This window comes from Hesperophylax consimilis, chromosome 19 (assembly GCF_061612785.1).
Source record: "Hesperophylax consimilis isolate HC1 chromosome 19, BYU_Hcon_1.0, whole genome shotgun sequence".
Classification (NCBI taxonomy): domain Eukaryota; kingdom Metazoa; phylum Arthropoda; class Insecta; order Trichoptera; family Limnephilidae; genus Hesperophylax; species Hesperophylax consimilis.
In genome coordinates this window covers 27,285,386-27,308,673 of record NC_142854.1, presented here as the reverse complement: position 1 = coordinate 27,308,673, position 23,288 = coordinate 27,285,386, and the positions used below count along the sequence as shown (strand labels likewise).

Below are 23,288 nucleotides of genomic sequence, written 5' to 3'. Positions count from 1 at the left end.
TGGTGACCTAACAGTTGACCCTGGTGCACCCAGGCATCTGATCTTTCTAACAACAAATGCTTAAGACATTTAAAATGCATAAATGTCACTTTCACACGACACAAAGATAGACATAGTAGTTCCGTCATTTCAGTAATTAATTGTGTGTTTATAGTGTCAGTTATTGCATCGCAAAATAATAAAATAATTTAATCGCCTAGAAATATTATTTATTTATTATTTTGTTATTTTTTTATATTTATTAATTTTCGGGAAATCGACAGTTTACATTTATTTCAGTTTGTACATAAGTATTATGTAGCCAAAATAAACCAATTATGGATTTCCTCCTTGTGGAATAAGGAATAAGTAAATTAAATTTGTAAGAAATTGATATGACATAAAAAAGTATATAAAACAAAAAATTAGAAAAACAGAACTGATAGCTGACCTGCAGGTGGCTCAAAACCGAGCTCTCAGAAATGTGTTTGAACTTCCATGGGACACTCATGTTAGGGACATCTATTCAGTTTCTGGTATCCTTCCAATTACAATCCTTCCTAAATATGAAATCACAAGCACGATCCTACAAATTACCCAAAAATCAACTCACACCAACATCAAGCCACTTTACAATCAAGACATCCACAACCACAATACTCGAAATAACAATAAAATCCGCATTCCTCAAACACACACTACAAAATATGGGTTAAAATCACTGAACTATATTGCCTATACACTATATAATTCGCTTCCAGATATGTACAAACACATCCACCACAATAAAAAATTGCAAAGCAATGCTTTAAAAGAATATTTTTTAACTACATTTAAAAATGAAAATATGTAACTGTGTTGTCATTTCTTGTTGTATCTTATCCATGTTTTTTTTTTTCTTTCTGTACTTGTTTTCTATTGTTGTTTGTTCTACTTAACGTGTCATTATTTTAATTTTTAATTTTTATGCTGTATTGAATGTGAAACTTATATTTGATATCAAAATACCGTTGTAAAATTGTTCCTACTACCTCCTACATATGAATTGTAAGTTCCTCCTGTCCTAAAATGAGTTCTGTTACTCATCGGGATTGCTCTAGCAAGAAATAAACACAATAAAAAAAAAAAAAAGAACATTTATAGCCATGGAAAGAGGTTGTAGATATAAATCAAATCATAATAAAAATATAAACAATAGAGACGTAACATTATTCACAAACCATCAGAGAAATATTATTTTATGGACCTCTTGTATTTGGTAAGTTCGCAACTGAAAATATTTACCTTGGATTATTATGATTATTGCATAGTTTGTTCAGGCAAGAATTCTGTTTAGAGTTCTTTTGCATTGATCCACCCTGAGCAGGACAGAAGAGCGTGTTGAGCATTATAGATGCTTCAATTAAATACTGTAAGTAGAATACTTTGGTTAAACCGAGCATTTTTAAATGATATTTTCGAGCCTGTTAACCTCTAGAGCATCTGATATTTCGCAGTACACTTCTCTTAGATCTGTCAGAATATCATCGCATTATTGATTACAGATAAATTCACTTTTTTGACGTATTTTAAAATTAAATTACTGTTCTTGAAAGTAGATGAAAAATGCTTTCAGATTACAGTATTACAAATCGACATATTATACAATTTATTACATTTTTTAATACAAAAGAAGATAAAGTTTAATCATTGAAGACAAAATTAGCGACTCTCAAACGATAATTTGAAATATAAAAATCAGAAAAAGATACGGTCCCATCTAGGAACTGAACTCAGGACCTTAGCCTTGCAGAGGGACTCTGCTGTACCATTGAGATAATTCGACCCTATTTACTTCGGTCATGTTTAACTGTCATACTTTGACTTAGAACTACAACATTATCTTATGGAGATTATCTCTATCTGTAACAAAAAGGAAGATAATAATTTAAACACACTTACCCTGAATGTGAAGAAAACTAAATATATTGCTTTCAAAATAAGCAACACGGAAGACTAATTATCTAACTTTAATATGAAAACTGGGAGCAAACATTTAACAAAGCTGAAGCTGCTTTATACAATCTCAAGAAATGGCTAAATTTAAACACACTTAACCTGAATGGGAAGAAAACTAAATATATTGCTTTCAAAATAAGCAACACGGAAGTTGAATTATCGATCTTTAATAGAAAAATCCATGATTGCCAAGATATAATACGACTATGCTACTGTCCGTCATTAGAAAAGGTCAACCACATTAGGTATATAGGCATAGAATCGATAAAAATCTTAAATTTGCAGAACATATAAACTGTATAACTAACAAATTTAAAAAAACTCACATTAACATACTTTTTAAAAGAATCAAAAATGTTCTTGACAAAAGAGAACTCATTAAAATTTCATGGCCATTTGTCAATCTTTATTAGAATATGAAATAATTGTATGGGGAAGTGCAAATAACGCCACATCAAATCCCCTAAAGCCATCTTGAAAATACTACTCAAAGTATCTATCACAACTTGCTCTGACTATATTTTTAATAATCTAAAGATCATGTCACTTAAACAACATGCTAAAATCATACTTATTTATAATTACAAAAAAAATGACTTGATCTACTAACGAACATACATAACTAAATCACTAGATCCTTCGATCAAAAATACATCCAACAAGCAAAACAGAAGACAACCTTTTGACAAAGAAATTTAATTTACTACGGCATAAAACTTTACAACAAATTACCACTCTCCCAGAAAAAACAAACAAAGGTCAATATATTCAAAGCGTTCATGAAAATTGGATCTGGGACACAGGGAGATACGAAATTGACAGAAGATTGCAACCAAACACAGACAGATTAAAGTGAGATAGATAAATAGATTACATTAGATCAGATTATATTAAAATGAAATTTAATAAAATAAAATTAAAAAAAATACTGCAATTGTTAAATGTCTTCCACAGCACTGTAAATTTTTCAAAAATAAATAAATAAAATATAGCTTAAATTTGGTTTCATGACAATTTTCATTGGCGATGAAAAAAAACTATCTATAAACCTCATCTATTTAAACTAGTTTTTGTTCACTTTTCATACATTTATATCACTTTTTAAAAGTGTGTTGAATTGTCATTGTGTTGGGTTATTCGGTTACCCCCAAATTCATATAAAAACTGCCCCATAAGTTACTTAACCCTTCACGCTAATTTGTTCGCTTTTGCGAACAGCTCACATGGTCTCATAGAAATAGTTGTATCTCCATTACTGTCACGGTGAGAAATATGATATTAGCTGTTTTAGAAAAAGAAAACACTACACTTTATTTTCAACTCTAGAAGTTATCTACAGAAATAATTTAAACGTACACTTTTATAAAAACAAAAGTTCCAAAAGAAATTTCAAAATAATTAAGAAATTTCGTGAATTTTTTTATTAATAATTTTTGTATTAAATGATACAAAATTGAGGTAACAATAACGTTTGTAATACATTTTTCAAACGAATTTCGTATGTTTTTATATTTTTTTTCGTTATCTGCAATTTTAATTTCGAAAAACGTAAGATGAACCATTTTATTTTATTTTTTATGTTCGCATTCAAACTTTTGATGTATCAAAAATTATATTTTGATTTATAATGATAAAATTTGAAAACGTATTTCATCACCTTTTATAGGCAGATTTTAGTTTTCAAATACGTTCAGTAATAGGTATTCCACTTATTTGAATTTATTGCAAAGCGGAAATATTTTATCTGGGAGTATAAAATAATATTATTGTTATCTATTAGCAAAAGCTTTATGAATCATTTTAAGTTACCAACAAGTCATAAAGCCAGAATATACGTGCTTAAGAAAATGAAATAGTGTACGTACGTGAGTTTTTGTTTAAAAAAAACGTAATTGGCTGTTTAAAATGCAAAAAGCGTATTTATACGGAAACCCGAAAAGGTGAGATCAAAAGGCGTCAATGGTTGATCAGTTAAGATCCTCGACTACGAAACTGGAGATCGCGGGATGAATCACGGCGTGCGCAAGTAATTCACATTTAAATTGATATAAATTCTTTATGCCAATCAATTATATCTTACGGTATAGTAGTCTGGGGAGGATGCTCTAACACGATATTAGATACATTAATTAAAGCTCAAAAATTGATAATGCGGACTATTTACAAAGTATACTATATTCACCCCACGAAGGACTTATTTAACGACTTCAAAGTACTAAACATAAAATCCGTATACGTCAAAAACATATCCTCCTACTATAAGTTCAAACATACGAAAAAAAATATTTTTGAATCGACCCATAATACGAGATATTCCAACAAATCGAATTATACTATTCCCCCAATAAAAACCTCAATGGCACAAAGACAATTTAACTTTCTTGCTCCAAAAATATTCAATAATTTAACGTTAGAAATAAAATCAATAGCCAAATACGACAGTTTCAGGAAAGCGCTCGGGGATTTTTTGATGTGTGATTGTTATAGTGTTAGTAGCCTATTCCAAGTACTCAGATAGAGGTGTATATATTGTTTATATGCGTGAGGATGCGTCATATGGGTGTATGTATACATGTGTTGTTGTATGTATATAGGTATGTCTGCTGCTATATACACATGTGTGCTTGCATGCACACATATTAAAAATTATATATATAATTATGTACATTTTTACCATCTAATGCTAATTTACTTCTTTCTCCTTTCTAATTTCTATCTTCTACTTTTTATTAAAATTTTTCCAAAATTTTAGCTTCATCTATAGTTACTAATTTCATATGTTTACACTAGATTTCATATTTCATACAAAGTAATTACACTGAATTGGTCACCATGAAACAGGCAGCCGCCTAGTATGGTGATTCATTATATCTACTTTATGTAAATTTCAAAATAATGTAACATGTATTAAATAAATAAATAAAAAAATAGTATAGAGTATATTTCAGGCACGTTTACGTGTTGTTGTTGTTGTTTGAAATGGTTTTATCCATGTTTGGTGAACAAATCTGAACGGCCGCTTTCCAACGTTCTTCTCCCCATATCCTTCCCTTCCCCACCCCAGTCAGCCTCACAACATACATCAATTTGGGATTCCATAGTCTCACTTGCTCCGGACAGCTGAAACTCATAACATAAAATTTAAAAATAAAATTATGGGTTCACCCTAATGCACATTGTCCAAACTTCGTACAAGGAAATTAATTTTAATAAATACATATTTTATATTCGTACGTGTAAGAACTTGGTATGAGTGGCCTTGCGCAGGTCTGCCAGACTGTTTGACCGAGTGGCGGTGGAGGAAATATAGTCAAGGTCTCAAGGACAACGCTTCCTGTTAGACTTCTGCCAGGACACCAACCTTATCAAAAAACCGACAGGTGTCCAGAGGCGGCTCGTGACAGAATTTGCCAGCAGTGCATTTCACAAATAATGGTAACATGTAAAATAGGAAAATAAAGTGATTTAAAGGGAACTACATACCCAGTACAAATAATTCATTTGTAGAGAAAATCAATTCGTCGCTCTTTCATTTGAGAAAATTCTTCAATTACAAGATTATTAAAGTCTGGTATAGACGAGATCATCATTGAGACGATCTTGGGGCATAGTATTCCTCAGAAATGTTTTTACACGTTTCAACGTAGAAAAACACCTTTCGCACTCGACAGTTTTGTCATCGGAATAGTACAAATTATTCCAAGTTACACTTGTAAAATTGATATTGCTCCGTCAGCATTCGCAAAATCATCTCTAGTTTGTTGGGAGTAAATGAACTTCGGTTACTTTTGATAAAATCAATGTTAACCGCAATGTTTTCATCAGCACTCATTTTTAAAAAGCTTTTTGCAGAGCACAACTCGCAAAAACCGTTAAAACGCCGCGTCAATCGCCAAAACTGAATACTGTCAAGTTTGCAGATATGTAGATCGCGCCGGTAACGCTAGAATATTATAACATTGTTAATTAGTTCGAAATCTGTCAATCCTAACTAATGCATTCCAAACGTTTTACGCATGTTTAAGGTATTTGATAAAGATCAGGATGTTTCGGCGCATGCGCCGATAATGCACCGACCACCTTCTATCTCCACTGCTCTAACACATCAACAGCCGTTATGGGTCTCTACCTGTCTCGCTCATTTCACGGTTCCGGCCTCTAGAGATAGTGCCTATAGAAGGTACATGGCATGCCTCGGCAAAGCGAAATATGCACGGGTTGATACCTATATTACATTGTTTTTCGCATGCGCGGGAGTCTGGTACAAACTTTGATTGGTAAGAATATTATAATGATCTGGCGGGAATTCTTCGTAAGTGGATATACGATTTTACATTTCTGACGTATATCGATGTTTGGCAGTGTAGTGCACAAATGCACTAAGGCAGGGACCGCCTCTGCAGGTGTCATGCTTACGCCGGTATGTTCGCAAGCTATTTCCCCCGCGGTGAATTTTTCGCGGTGAATTTTTGCGATGAATTTTGTTCGCTGAATTTTGAATAATCGTCAACATTTTGATAGGATTCAGAAAAATTCACCGCGCATAATTAACCAATCAAAATATTTACCATTATTTGGCAGTGTGTTTTTAAAATTAAATAATATAACCTTGGATTAAAATGAAATAATTCTGTTATGTTAGGTTAGGTTAGTTTAACTTATTACTACAGTATTCCCAGAAAGAGGTCGTACGTACGTCATCGACAATCGTCCTCTTCCTTCTCACGCGTCTTGTGTATAACGAAAATAACAGAAGATACTGGAATGATACCAAAGCCTGGAGACTAGGCGTAATGCCGGACTCATGATATTTGAATTAAAGTTACTAAAAAACCTTATCGATTGTCCATATCTCCTGTCATGCTGTGGCTTATTTGTTCCTGATACCTAAATACTGTCGAAATCGTAGCCACGACCTATTCTGTATACCGCAGGGTCGGACAGATGTCATTGCCCAACATACCATGACAAGAGGTATGACCTTGCTAAATGCCCTACCAGCGGATATAGATGTGTTTAATATCACTAAACCATGTTTTAAAAAAAATATGTACATTTATTGTTAGTTTTAATAAAATTGTACCATAATTGGACTTACCTGTCTGTCGTACAGTAAAAAAAAAAAAATTTAAAAAAAAATTAAAAAATGATGACGTCGCGTACGATTTCTCTCTGGTACTGGTATATCAATGTAATACAAACAGTCCTTAGTTCCTACCGTTCAAAATTTTTATTTTATCTATTATGTGCGGTAAACTTTCCGCGGTGAATTGTTTGCGGCGAATGTTTATAGAACCGTTGATGTTACTGACGGAGTTTTTTGTTTGATCTTTCAGGAAGCAATGGCGCTAGCAAGGGGGGAGGTTCGGCTGTCTCCGCAAGCTCCAGCCGCTCCAGTAGTCCTGGAGGAAACGCCAGACCCAACAACCTTCACGGAATCATGCACCAGAACAACTCCCATGGGTTAGTTGAACCTTCTACTTGAATCATACACTTCCAGTATTCCAGATTCCCCAATGCCAACCCTCATACGAAAATACTACCATCGCTCCTCACAGGAGACCATTAGAAAATAATTTCCCTTAAAACGCCATGAGAAGGGTGTTTTTAAGTAAAGTAAGGATAAGAATTTCTGAGAGGAAAAGGTATGAAGGGTGGGTAGTAATCTGGGAGTCAGTATACCCAGGAGTTAATAATGGTTCCGTCCCTCCGACTGCGGTGTAAGGATCGAGAGTGTCCGGCTGGAAAGCTCACAGAGTATCCCTCAACCGGCCTCTCCGATCCGGCTCGTAACGCAACTTGTGACAAACGCATCTACCACCAAGACCTGGACCTACCTTACTCCATGAACCCGAACACTTGGTTCCCGGGCTGACAGAACCCACACCCACCTTTCAATTTGAATTATTGCGCGTATTAAAAATAATAGCATTAGTGACTCTGGACTTGAACGGGCTACATATTTCACTAAGCAAGCTAACCAGGACTATTGTCCGCTTCCATTGGGGCACTTACTTGATCAGTACTGTCTGTGTCCTATTGAATTCTTACATAGATTCCCTATTTCAATGCAAAACCCTTGTCTTTCCAGATCTCGTCCGAATTCTTCATTGCTGGCACCGGGAAGCAAAATTCCTTCGAGTCCATACTCTACGCAACCTGCTTCACCCGGAGCACCCACACCTCCCCCTCATCAGAATCACAATGTGCCAACTAAACACTCCATGCTGGACAAACTCAAACTCTTCAAAGATAAATCTTCCAGCGACAGGCATAAAAATAACTCAGTCATATCAAAAAGAACCAGCTCTTCCAGTGGATTTTCTTCAGCTAAAAGTGAAAGATCTGACTCCAGCTTAAGTTTGAATGAATCCCACAACCCTTCACATATCAAAGGACAAAATCCTAGCAGCAAACAATTCCTGCAAACTGAGGTGTCACTCAAAGAAAACCAAAAAACGTCTAGCAAAAATGTTAAATCAAAACTAGCACCTTCCAAGCAATCACAGAAAGACACACTAAGCAAACCGCAGAAATCAGACAAGTCTTCCAAGAATAGTCCGAAACTACAAGTCAAAGAAAAGGAATCTAAACTCACAGCTCCAAAACAAAATCAAAATAGTAAAATGGTACTGATTGAAGATAATGTTAAGAGTTCTAAGTTGTCAATGAAACCGCAAGATACAAAAATTTCTAGGTTATCAGGGAGTCAAATGAAACTCTGTGGTGATCAGAAGCACCCGACTGATTCACATAAAGTTCAATCAATTGAAGCTAAAACTGCGACAAGTATTCAACAGCCTAAAGCGTGTCCAGTCACTAATGGTCTTCCTAGTTCTAATTCGAGTGCGTCATTTGTTGCTTCAAACCCAAATATGGCTGCACAGGCTCCAAATAATACCGGTATACCCAAACCTACAGCGGCAGTCAAAGGAACATCGAAAATACCCAAAGATGAAAAACCCGTAGTGGGTGTTGCAAAGGCAACTGGTAATGCAGCGCAGATGAGTCCAAGTCAAAGCGTTTCCGCGCTGATGACCAACTCGACTAATTCAACGACCCCCATGCCTTTTAATCGAGAGCTTTCCAGTCTCGCAAAGGAAAATAGCCAAAAACAAACTTTGGTCGTGTCGCCAATGCCAAATTCTTATTCAGAAAACACTCCAGTTTCTGCAGTCGCAATGAATCCTGCAATCTCTTCACAGATGTCTGAGAGCTCTAATTCAAATTCAACGCACAGCGCTTCTACGGGACCCCACTCAAACTCCAGCGATGGTAGTGTCATCTACAGACCTTCCAGCGAATCAGGTTCGGAAATGTCGAAGATTCGTCACAATCCTATCATACCGAATCGAAAAGTCGACACTGCTTTCATTACAGAGATGATTCCCGAAAACATTATGGATAAAAACGAACCGAACAAGAAGCTCTTAAGTGACGATGACGAAAGGATCGAAGTACAAATCCACAGGGACAGAAAAGCAAAAGAAGCCGTTGATAGAAATATCGATAGGACAAGAGTTTGCGATAGTCCATCACACGGAAGAGACAATTCTTTAGGAGACGAAGACAATCCTTCAATGAACGTATTACCAATGCGTCCTTTGTTGCGAGGGTATAACAGCCATTTGACTCTTCCCGCAAGATCGTCTGGTCAAATGCCTCAAAAGAACGGGGTTCCGCAAGGGTTCCCGCACCACGCAAATACAGTGAAAGCAAACTTTGGTAGGGAAAGCGCCAACATGAACTTCAGGAATGGGCAATACGGTGGTTATGCCAGTTCGGAGTACTGTGATGTGGATATAGCGGCGGGCTACATGTCAGAGGGAGACTGCCTGAGGAGGCTTGGCAACGCGGAGGTGGAGAGAGAGAGGGAGAGAGTCAGGGCGAGGGCTGGAGACATGATGGACGGATACCTGTCGGAAGGAGGTGCCTCTTTGTACGCGAGGAGGATGCATGCCTTCCAACCTGGACCGGGCATGCCGCAGTTCGACGAAAGGTAACATCTCAATGTTCTATTTATTTACTCATGTTTTGTGAAAACTGCCATGATCATTTTTTCAAACCATGTTCCTAATGTTCACTTTATTGCTCTATACATAGACGACATAGGGCGTAGTATATTTGTACGAGTTCTTCTCTTTCTACAAAATTTCTGATAGTTAAAAAAATATATTAAATTTTCGGTTTATGCATTCCATTTTCATTTTGATCTAAAAGATTCCTAGGTATTTTGTTGAATTAACTTTTTCCAGTTCTGCACAACTGCATGAAACCGATTTGCTAGTGTTTCAATATTTACGCTGAAGTTAACATTAAGGCTATCGTTACTTACTTTGTTTGTTTTTAATTTGATAAATTTCGTTTTTAAATAGTTTATTATTAAGGAGTTACAGTCAATCCAGTGTTTAGCATAAATATTTCTAGTTGATAGTTTCCCAAGATATTCCATCAAAAATAACACCTGAGTAGCTAATGAATGTGCCGTTTGTTTTAAGTTGCATGGGTAATTAATATGGATCAAAAATACTAACGGACCTAAGATACTACCCTGTGGAACACCGTAATGAATTTGAATTGGTTCACTAAATTTATTTTTAATTCTAACTGTCTGTGATATGGATGATATTTTGTCTTCAATGACAAACGACATTTATTTAGATATTATCAAATGTATCCATTAGGTTTTTAATATCTTGTCTTCAATGTTTGTCTTCAGGCAGACAATATTTTTGAGAATCACGTTGTTTATACCTAGATTGCAAACTCGATTACCTGAAAATCAAAAGGTACCTAACCACCATTTCCACTTTTTTTTACTTTGAATGTTAAAATGCTCTGCTTTGATGCTCAACTATGTTCGCTATGATAATTTTTAAATACGGAAAATTTCAATTTCAATTTAAAAAAAAAATTATTTCGAAGTTATTACTTGTTAAAAATCAACTATAATTTCAAAATATACAATTTTTAAGCCTACACTTTTCTCACACTTTCTGAATATTGGATTTTAGGTTTTAGATACAATTTGATTTTCTTATTATGTTCGTTACGCTTTTATTTATTTATTTATTAAGACACACACAGTACAATAAGATACAGATAAGGATATTTTTCGTTATCACATAGTTTTAGTACTTATTACGTATGTCCATAAAATATCATTATGTAATTTCGCCTGAGATTGTTTTGAAAACTAATGATATTAAGTTGAAATCGATGAATTTAAGTTTAAATTTATGTACGAGTAGGTAATAGTAATAAAAGGAAGAACATGTATGGAGAGAAAAAAATAAATTGTAATCAAGAATTATAATATGCTCACGAATTGTAATTGACTGTTAATGCATAGAAGTTTTGTAAAATGAAAATTTTGCCGAATATTAGGTTTTTAGAGTTATGTACCTTTTGATTTTTAGGTAGGTACTCACTTCTGATTTATTATTTATCTAAGAAACTCACCGTTCGAGAGTTTATGGTAAAACAGATGTCTGCTTTAATATTCCGTTTTTATAATTGCTTATTATTAACATGTTTCGGGACCTATTTGCTTCCGACTGTTTCTTTACATTTACCATCAGTTTCAAATTCAGAGCCGAGACATAAAAGCCACCTAAAGGCCTAGCAGAACGCATTTAGTTAACTGCTAGCTCAAAATAATGTTTTTAAATTTTCACAAGTTGTTTTAACGAGACAACATTTAATTCAAGCGATATTTTGTTGTCCGCCAAAAATGTTAAGCTTCTTTGATCTTGTGTCATAAATCCTTCCCTTCTCAAACGCATTCATTATTCTCTCAGTCTATCTTACAAAGTTCGTCTTTTCTATTCTCTTCTACAATCAAAACATAATCCAAATTCAACCCAAAAATAATTCTAGCATATCGTGGGTGTTAATCAATTGTCACATATTTAATCCTTGACTACGATTTTGAGATCAGTGTAGTAAAGATATAAATAGCGTTACAAAATTACAGTGAAACAGGCTTAGTTGGTTGCAGCTTAAGAAAGGATTAATCTTTAGAGAGGGGATCATAGGAAATTCGAGACGATACTGCACATTTTAATTGGGTCACCAATTTAGAATTAGAATAGCTTGCTGTAAAAATAATAACACTTTGGGCCGAGCACATCAGTTTATGCTCTATATGCTCCCCGCTCAATTTTAAGCAGGCTAAGTCGGCTGCTTAATACTTGCTAGGTTTGGAACTGGTTCATTTTTAGATGCTGCGGCGCTAGTACTAACACATAAAATTGGACATTTATTCATAACCCTTCTTTTATTCTTACTCTTGACATGGCCGACTCAAGTATTTTGTTCATTTGACCGTTCCATGTCTTCATCGGGAGTCTTCGACTTTTCCATTCACATTTGCATCATTAGTTATCCTTATACTCCTTTCTCCACATTTCACAACACGATCATACACGATTAACATTCAATCATTAGAAATAGTAGATGTGTTCAACTGCACGGAATATAGTTATAAGAAGGCTATAATAACATACCTCAAACACAATAATCAGGAATGATAATATTCTTCTGCATTGCTCCTATACCATATTTTACTACATCTAAACTATTTACTTCAGATATCTTAGGCTGGCCGCATACATACATTTTCCGTATTCGATTTCCGAATTCGTTTTCCGTATTCGGACATCCGCATGCACGGAATCAGTAGAAAATACATTAACTGCCGCACACGTTCGTTTTAGTTCCGAACGGAACAAATTCCTTACGCACGTTCCGAATGCAACCGGTGCGTTCGGAGAAACCGAATGGAAAAAACCTAATGACGTCATGTGGATCGCAGCTCTTGCATACATTTTGTTTGTGCCGACGCAAACGTTCGGAAATTTCCGTTAAGTAATTCAGTGTTGCCAACGGATCTTGACCTAATATCGCCGTTTCTCATACATAAGGTAGCGTAAAGTAGCCGAATATGCTGTTAGGTGGGACATGTTTAAAATTGATGATAAAATTGATTGAATTTCGTGGGAGGGGGGGTGGCTAGAGAATTAAAAAAAAAAAAAATTGTCCCGAGAAAATAAAAAAAATCATGAATCATGGGGGGGGGTGGCTAGAGAATTTCAAGAAAATATAAAATTTGTCCCCAGAAAAATAAATTTCATAGGGGGGGGGGATGGCTAGAGAATTTCGGGACATGTTTAAAATTGATGTTTTTGAAGTAGTTTAATTGGCGACCAGTCGCCTTTTAGATTTTTTCGGTGCCGATTCTCGCTCTGAGTAGCCTAAATGGCGATATATCGCCCTTGTTGGCAACACTGGTTCTGACGTTTATACATTCCGAATGAAGAAAAACGAACGTTTGCGCTAGTCTCACGGAATTCCGAATACGGAAAACGAATTCGGAAATCGAATACGGAAAACGTATGTATGCGGCCAGCCTTATAGTGTTAGTTAACATATGTATTATTTTATTAAAAATTAATATTTCTTATCTATAAGTATCATTGAATCGCTGACAGCCCTGAATTGTTAATGCCAAGTTGCGATGCCTACTCAGCTATTCCAAGTACAATTAATTTTGTGGGTAACAATAAACTCGCTACTGACTATTACATACATAGACACCTCATACTTCGATTTATGACAGGTCTTATACAAGCCTAGTATAAATTAGTTCAACTATTGTTACACTGGTATATATTTCTTTTGAACTATGCATTGTCTTGATATTATTAATTATTTAACATTCCTATCTTGCAATAGTGTTTTTGTGTACACATTAATTTTTATTGCTATTTTTATCCTGTTTACCACTGTACGCTTGTAATTCGATTATCACTGTATTGTAAAAGCCATTTTATGGCGTTTGAATTGAATATATAAGTAAATCTATTCTCATCCTTCCTCTGCCAGTTTCATGGCTCACTGCTTGCATCAGGGTAGGTACCAGCATCCATTGTCGACTGATAGCTTCACTTCTTTCAAGCATCCATTCAATTCTGAGCGGGGGTCTGGTCACCAGTTGTCTCTGAGAGTATATTTTATCAGTTCTTAATACAAAGATATCTATTTTGTAATAAATATTATTTCTAAATAATCATTCTGATCCGATGCGCGTTGGTTAGCTTCGTGGCGCGTGTTGAGGACAGATACAGGGCACGGGTCGACCCCCGGTTCTTGCAGTAAGTGCACGCCTGCCCTTGAATAGAAATATCGCATTACAGGGGGTGTTTTTGCCCCCTAAATGCTTTTAAAACACCCTCTTGTTTCTGAGTTGGGTTTTTCAATTCAAGTTTCAAAATATCTTCATCATGTTCACTGATAAGAGAAACCGATTGATGTTTGTTGTGAATTTTCTAAATGATAGTGAAAAAACTCCGTTGCATTGTTTGGAAGAACTAAGCGCACAAACAGGCAGACGCTGATAGTGACTTTGTTTTTTACTATTTAGATATAGCAATGCTTTTTCACGATTACGAATTTACTAAAAGTTTTGATAAACTTTTCTCCTCTGCAAATCTCCTGATGATCATTGTGATCTGGGATGTTCCCGAACTTTCTAGACTATTCCCGAACATTTCACAACATTCCAGAATTTTCTGGGATGTTCTGGAATGTTGTGGAATCCTCTCGAATGTTCAGGACTGCTCTAGAAATTTCTAGAGGGCGAAACTTCCAGCACATATATCTTCGAAAGCAAGCCCTTCAAGTAAAAACGAGAACGTTCTTAATGGATGGGGGATAGAGAGCTACCACACCATATAACTCCATTGATCGTACCGGGACTCATTTTTGACTTTCAGCGGCATGCACATTATAAACTTACTTTTATTATGTATTTTGAGATTTAGGAAGGAGATAGGAGATGTTTTCGATACGTTCTATACACAAGCGTTAATTTGTTATTGTACGCATTATTTCGGTTTATTGGTGAAAATAGTTGATATTATTAAATTGCGTGTTACGCTGAGCTCATCTACGGGAATCGAGGAATATTTACCTAGGGTTTGTTTTGCAAGCGGTCAATTCAAGAAATTTGGTTTGTTGGGTTGGTCTTGACAGCATGTGAATTTGTATAAAATTGTCAAGCGATGGTAGGGTTAATTTTTAGAACTTGATATTGCATTTGACAGTTCTCTAGACTAAAAAGTTGTTAGTTTATCGATCCCACTCGCTCCTTAGGAAGCTTGCCGACATGCCAACAAACATCGCGGCTAAAATTTGGCCCGGAAATCAGCTTGCATGGGTAACTTTTTAATGAACGGAGACAGATTTCTTCTTGTAGGATTAATGTTAAAAAAAACAATAATTAATAAAACCACTATAATTTTTACATTTGTGAAATAGATTTTCGAAATTGACATCGTAAAGCAATTTTTTTCTGATATTGATTCATCAATCCTGCTTAGTTATCGATATGGCCGTAGTGCGATAATAGTAGTGCCGTAATGCGAGTTAATTCCACCCAACTAAAATTGAAAAACTAGAAACTTAAGCCATTTAAAACAAGCCCAGTCAAATTGGAGCGATAAAGTCGGGAATTCAAACGACATTCAATTCAAATCGTTTTTAAATTCATAAGAAGAATGACGCGGGCTTTTACTCTTCTAAAGCGATCTAGGTACATAATGCACCTACTTATAAATTTAAATTAAATTATAATAAAAATACAATCATCGCTGTTCCCACATCTTTCTAACACGTACATTTGTGCGTAATGCATCCACAGCCAAGATCTGGGTAAACCTCATTCCATGAACCCAGGCCCCCGTGCTAAATCACCTGGGGTGACCTATGACAAAGGGGTTGGTTATCCAATTAAAGATTCCCGGGGCGGCGGTACCCATACCGCTTCCAAAATTGATAAGGGTTTTTGAAAGCTGCTGTAAATTCGTGTAACTGACGTAATCTAAAAATATATTACTACGTAAATAGAATTTTCAGGTCCATTAGTTTCCGATGGGGCGAATAATTTGCCTATATTAAAGTTTTACGTTTAGGGGATACATTGACGGCTTGCATGGTCGAGGGGTAACGCTCTCGACTAGCAAGGTGAAGGTTACGGTTTCAAAGCCCGGCGTGCGCAAGTAAATTTTATTTGATTAATTTTGAATTATTAAAAGCATTAATTAGTCGCCTGAAATATCAATACAAATTGAAAATACGGGAATTGAAACCGGACCTTCTGATGTCCGATAATAATTTGTTATCCTTTGTGCTATGCATAAAAAACCTTGTCTAATAAATATTACTCGTAGTTTATCAAAAAATAAAAATATTTTACAAGTCAAAATATTTCACCAACAAATGTAGATATAATATGTCTCGACGCCATCTAGAGGGGAAATTTAGCACTAACAAAGCCTTTCCTACAAAAATAAAGTTGGTTGTTTACAGGTGAAAACATATAATAAGCAATAATTTATTATTTTTAATGAATTTATGAAATAACACAAATTATTACGCGACCTCCGAATTTGTAACCAAGGTTCGTAATCACTTAACCACATTAAATGCAATAGGTACCTAAAATTTTCATGATGTATAAGAAAATGCTAGATGGGTTCTATTGTATGAAAATATTTCAGGATGTCAAAAAAACACATTATAATACCTTCCTACTTATTAGTTCTTATGCGCCGGTTCAACGTTGGTATAGTAAAACCTGCCTTAAGCCTAGTTTTAGCAATTTTAACCATACACACATCGTTGTAATAAGTCAAGTTTTTCACTTGTTCCAACCTTAATCATTATCATTACGCTTTGTTAACCGTCCACGGTGATGACTATTGTTTATTCATTTATTAAGAATGTTTTCAGATTATTTGTAATTCCGGTTATAAACAGGATTGCAGGTCTTACCAATGGATTAACAGGTTTCCCGATAAACTTTTACAGCCTTACTAAAAAACGTGGTGTAAATATTATGCGGCGCGTAAGGTCAGAACAGTGAAAAATTGACTTATTACCATGATTTTTGTTTGATTAAAACGCTCTTAAACCAGGCTCAAGGCCGGCTTTACCACATCAACATTGGATGGGCGTGGAAGAATCTAATTAGTAAGACAATTATTAAATTACGAATATAACGGGTTTTCCAATAAGAGGTGTTATTTTGAATAGTCCGCTATTTCGGTAGATGTTACTTTTGAAGCTGTCTTTTTTGACATTTGACAAGTAGAAACTACGTCATTAATAAAAATGGAACGATACACGCTTCAACAACGCATTGAAATTATTAAAATTCACTTGAGTGAATCAAATGCAAATCATCTTGAGTGATGAGGCCCATTTCCACCTCGGTGGCTTCGTCAACAAGCAAAATTATCCCATATGGGGCTCGGAAAACCCAAGAGTTATTGTTGAAAAGCTTCTCTATCCTCAACGTGTGACTGTTTGGTACGGTTTATGGTCCGGCGGAGTCATTGGACCTTACTTTTTCGAAAATGAGGCTGGAGCAACAGTTACGGTGAATGGATTGCGCTATCGAGAGATGATTAATGATTTTTTATGGCCGGAATTGGATGGTATTGATCTGGACAACGTTTACTTTCAACAGGACGGCGTTACGTGCCCCACAAGCAACGAAACCATTGATATTTTACGATTGAATATCAAAATAACACCTCTCATTGAAAAACTCTAATTATAATGATGTCAGAACTCGTGTTCATGAAAATTCAACGACAATTACTTTTATCGTCAAGATATATTATCAAGGCAAATTGATAAAATTTCTTAAATTGATGTTTTATTAAAAAATCGTGTAAAATAAGAATTGACTGTTTGTTTGTACTTTGTACCTTTTTCGAGACCAACATAAAATATACCCGCCCTTAGAATGAAATAAACCTTAAGGGTATTATCGGATCATCCCTTATATTGACTCCATCTGTCTTTCGAAGGCTTTATCTCTTAAATCCAACCTTTAGGGATGAAATGGCGCGCACCTGATGACTTATCGGCCCTCCACGCTAGCAACCGAATACTTATAGTATTACAAATTCTCAGATACATTCGCATGGCAAAAAATACCGAAATTAAAGCTATGCCATTGCACTCGACTAGCAAGCTGGAGGTCACGGGTTCAAATCCCGGCGTGCGCAAATAAATTTTATTTAATGAACGTCTTATAACTTCCAGTGCCAAATAGAAAAAAAATAAAATCGCGGTATATTTTATTCTACTGCATAAAAATGACAAACTTTTTTTTTCAATATTTTAGAAAGTATTTTTTAACACTATGAAGTAGTAAAAACTCTCAAACAGTGAACTCTGGCGTCATGAAATGTGAAATTAGGTCGGTAAATATTGGTCTTAATTAGTCGCCTGAAATATCAATACAAATTGAAAATATCTCCCGAGTAAAAATAAATGCCGCTGACGGGAATTGAACCCGCACCTTCTGATGTCCGGTCAGGTGCTCTGGACCACTGAGCTACGTCTGCTTATTTCCAACACGCCAAATAATTCAATATGTATCAGTACTTTAATCAAAAATTACTGCTTATTAAATTTTTTCACCTGTAAACAACCAACTTTATTTTTTTTGTAAGGATATTTCAGGTGACTAATTATTGCTAAATATCCTTTGTTCTATGCATAAAAAACCTTGTCTTATAAACATTTGTTTATCATTAAAAAAATATATATTTGTTTCTTCTATTAAAAACTCTCGAACGGTGCTTACTTGCGTTATACAGGGTGTATCGGCACATACCCGACAAACTTTAACCAGCTATTCCTTATCACATTTGCAGTAAAAAATGTTATGGGCACTTTGCTGTCCGGTAACATTGTTTTTCAATTAAAAACAAAAAATAAATAAAAAAAATCCACACTCCGTCACTGTCATTGGAATTGTTTCTCGTGTTCAACAGCTGTTATTAGCAAGTGTGTCAAAAAGTGTCCTCGCTCTTTCGTACACACTAAATAATAATAGTTAAAAATGAGACGAATGGTGCCGTGCCATTTCGTTGTGATTGTAACAGCGCGCCAACGTAGGTACATACGTACATTATTCAACGAAACTCGAACAAAATATTGCCAGACGGGTTTTCAAACTTTGACAAAGAATAAAACATTGGTGACATGTGGTGAAAATATGAATATTAATTTTTTTATTAAAAAAAAAATGTTACCGTACAGCAAAGTGCCCATAACATTTTTTACTGCAAATGTGATAAGGAATAGCTGGTTAAAGTTTGTCGGGTACGTGCCGATACACCCTGTATAATTTGCACAGACGTTTGTGTTTACAATTTTCAGACCATCTTAACTATTTTTAGTTTCCAAAGTCATTTCTATCACGATCTAAAGAGCTTTTAGTAAAATACTATAAACCGGGGACTGGCCGAATTTTTATTTTATTTTTACTTTTTATTTTTATTGTTTATTTAATCAGAAAAATATAATTAAAAATTAAATTACACAAAATTGAGGAAATAAAAAATGTTTTTCTGTAAAAACCGTAATTTACATCTCGCCCCCTGGATTTCGTAGCAGTTCAGAGCTGGCAATGGAAACACATAAATATTAAACTGAATTATTTTTTTACGCATTAATAGCATCTGTACCCAATCTCTGTTGGGGCGGTATTTTATGGGACGCAAAGAAAGAAAAAGAAAGTTATTTTAAAATGTTGGAATTCGAATAATATTTTATATTCTTAATGAAGGCATCTTCAATTTGTTGTATCAATCAATAAGGAGATGGAGAGATGAAGATTACGAAGCGCCTGGCTGTGTAGAAGTCACAAAACACTGTTGAAGCCATTTCAAGTAAACGTTTTGATCCGGTGAGATCGGTGATCTTTAACCTGAGCGCTACTGAGAGTATTTCCCAGCCTCCGTGATAGAGGGATAAGGCTTTCAACTAGCAATCTGTAGGTCGCGGGTTCAAATCCCGGTGTACGCCTTTAAATTTTTAATGTGTACTAATTCACAATTAGTTAAAAATAATATGAGGTATATTTGTGGCATGTTCTAGAGTAGAAGATACTTTCAGTATCGCCTTGGTGTAAGACCATTAATAATATAAACGTTGCTTTAAATGGCTTTAGACGTGTTTGGTAACCAGATCTGAATGCCAGGTAGGTACTCCACCACATTCTTCATCTGTCACAACAAGATCAACTGTGCGGTGGGTCAAATGTCAGGGGGATCAAACATCTGGGGATCATTTCGGATATCAACTTTTGTTTTCACAATAGGTATACTTACTTATAATTTTATTCAAACTATCTAAGCGTCCCTTTCTTAATCTACTTCATTACATTTACAACGTACTTGTGGTATTTTCGAATCTCCTCTTATTTGATTATCGTATGTCATCCTGGGATATCTTCGACTAATTTTTCCATCCACTTTCTTTTCGTGTTATTTCTTCTTGACACTCATTTGAAACGTCATTGATCGTGTTGGATGACCAGATTTTAATAGCGAGATACATCCCAACTCTCCTCTTCCCCTCTCATCCCTCCCAAAAACATATCCCAATAATTCAGGATGCCATAATCCCACTGGCCCCAGACAGATAGAACGGTATTGTACGGTATTCACATAAATTAAATTAAATCCATAAACAATAAATATCTCTTCATTTCCTCTCATTGGCAAGCATCTCACGACTCCCCAACAAACCCGAAACTAAAACCATAGACAAATACAATACCTACCTAGAACCGTCAAACTTATTCCAACAAAATGATTAGGTACTCCCCTCTAATACCATTATTGTCTATGTACATAATATAAGGAAACCCGGTTCGACAACACCGTTGAAAATTGTGTCCTGTCTCGCTCTATCGTATGGCTATATCTCGCTCGCACTGAAAACTTCAGTGTTAGAAGCTTGTAGTGCTTTTCGAAGTTACCGCCAGAGGTAAAGGCCAATTTACACGAAGAAAAATTTCAGCGTTATTTTATTTTTTGACGTATTTTTCACATAGTTTCCATGTTTTGATGTTTTTTTTTAATGTGAATACCGCACAACAGTCTCAACTGCTTCAGACCGTCTGGAGCCAGTGATACTATGGCATCCTCAATTGGGATATATTGTGATGCTGTTGGTAGTAAGGACAAAAAGGAAAAGGTGAAAACTTGCCTGGCTATTAGGATCTTGTCACTAAACACGACTAAAGCTATTTCAAGCTTAATGGTTCAATTCTTAATGGTTGTCTTTTACCAGGGCGGTACTGAAAGTACTACCACTCTGAAGCGTGCCGCAAATATACTATATATTATTTTTAATGAATAAATTATGAAATAAAATAACACAAATTAATTGAGGTTTTGGTCAGCTCTAAAAAGTTTTCTGCCGGCAAATATAGTCAATTGACCAGTCACATGTTGTGAGCAAGTAGAACTAGCGGCAAATAAAGTCAAACCCTAACTTAACCTAAACTAACCTAACCCAACCGAACATAACCTAACCTAACCGCGTTTTGGGTCTGATATTTTTTCACTGCCAACAAAAGCATATTATTATTAACACTATATGGTCGGGCATTTTACCGCCAAATTGGAGTCGAAGCGCGCGTGTTTTTTTAAATTTTAGCGGCAAAAATAGACTTTCCGCAAAATATTCATATCTTATGATCTATTTGATATTTTTCAATGAAACTTTCAGTGTTTTACTTTAAAAAGATGTCTCTATTTATTTACTTAGCAAATGTATGTGCAATTCATTTTTTATAACCAAAAACTTTCTACTTTCTTGGGAATCATAGAAAAAACAGTATTTCATAATCGAAATTTATTCATACAATATTACAAGATTATTTAGAAATTTTCAATACATATTAAAAAAAACTATAACCTAATAGTGCTTCGATGTGTGATAGCGTTCGAAACACTTTCCTTTATGCAGGGGCACATTGCAAAACTTCCACCTGTACCGCGTTTCACTGCGTAGTTTGTGAGCGGAACATACGGGACAACGATTTAATTTTTTTTGTTTTTTTGTTGTGTTTCAAACTCATTGTATTGACAGGTAGATAGATCGGGTACCGCCGACAATAGAAAACACATGACCCCGCACCTATTTAGAACCCCTTGTTATAATTTTCCCGCTCCTTACCGCTTCGCGCAACAAAACGAGTAAACTCGTCTACCGCGTCTTACTGTAAAAAGGCGTATGACGAGTTTTCTCGTTTCCCGCAAAGAATGTGTTAATAGATTTTTATTCTTTTTTTGTTTTATCTCCGGGGTTTTCTTACAAACTTGCTTAATCAATGAAACTCCGGCTTCAAAAAAACACTTGGACATTTATTGTTATAGATTAACAATGACTCGAATATATTAATTAGCAGGCGGTTGGAATAATCTGGACCCCGACCTTGAATTTCTCACCTTCTTTATAATCTTATTATTCTCGACAGGTAACGCCATCTGTAGGTAACCTAATATACTAATCTAGTGCCATTTATATCAAAGATATTACACTAACCTAATTTTTTAAATTGCGAACTATTTAATTATTGTAATTTACTAAAGAAAATCGCGTGTGGCCAGAACTTAATGCTCCCCTAACGGAGGGGAAGAAGTGTTGCTGGTGTTAGTGTTGTGTCGTTATATAAACAAGTGCCAGTGTATTAGTGAGTCTGTTTTACACGCTACTGTCAATGGGACAAGAATTTTTAGAGATTTTTAAACTTCATAATTCATTCTTGTTGGATTATATCTAGATTCTAACTGGAAAATCCTGCAAATATACTATTGCGTAATTAATTTTATTGGAATTACTTATTTTTTAAGGTTATCAGTGTCAAATATCATCGAAGAATAAGATAAGATAACGGTCTCAACTGGGAATCCAAACCGGGATCCCTGTGTTACTGGGACAACGCCTCTAACCACTCGGCCATTGGGAGCTAATTATTTGACCTCATTATTGATGATCTCATAATTCAAATTTAAAATTAACAACTTTTTGAATGATTACAAAGTTCCAAAGTATGTATTTGTAACTTAGATAGTGTCTCCGATAAACATAACCGATCTTTTTTATATGGCATACCTATTGACTTTTTCTAAAATTCTTAACTTCATATTTATTTTTCCGTATCTTGTTCTGTTTCGTGTAGATTTATTAGATTATTTTCTTCTTCAATGATACATTACATATAAAATTTATTTTTTTTGCAATTTCTTGAGAATTTTCTTTTATGGAGTAGAATAGATAATAAGTTTAAAATATGCTGTATACAAGTGATGCATTTGTATAAGTACTGTGCTCAACGATACCTTTGTTTATGAATCGCTTTTTCTTGCTTTGTAAATGAATTTGGCAGATTAATTATAGTTATTTATATTTGGGATATTATGCCGTGTTGCTCC

General features: G+C 35.1%; 1 protein-coding gene across 6 annotated transcripts in view; it reads left to right on the top strand.

Moving 5' to 3' along the window:
- sick (sickie) overlaps positions 1–23,288 on the top strand; it is a 478,256-nt gene that overhangs the window by 301,704 nt on the left and 153,264 nt on the right. For all 6 annotated transcript variants that reach the window (XM_089643461.1, XM_089643463.1, XM_089643462.1 and 3 more), the window contains 2 exons: positions 7,314–7,440; positions 8,069–9,976. In XM_089643461.1, the coding sequence (XP_089499587.1) occupies positions 7,314–7,440; positions 8,069–9,976 (2,035 nt within the window). The remainder of the gene's footprint in view (positions 1–7,313; positions 7,441–8,068; positions 9,977–23,288) is intronic.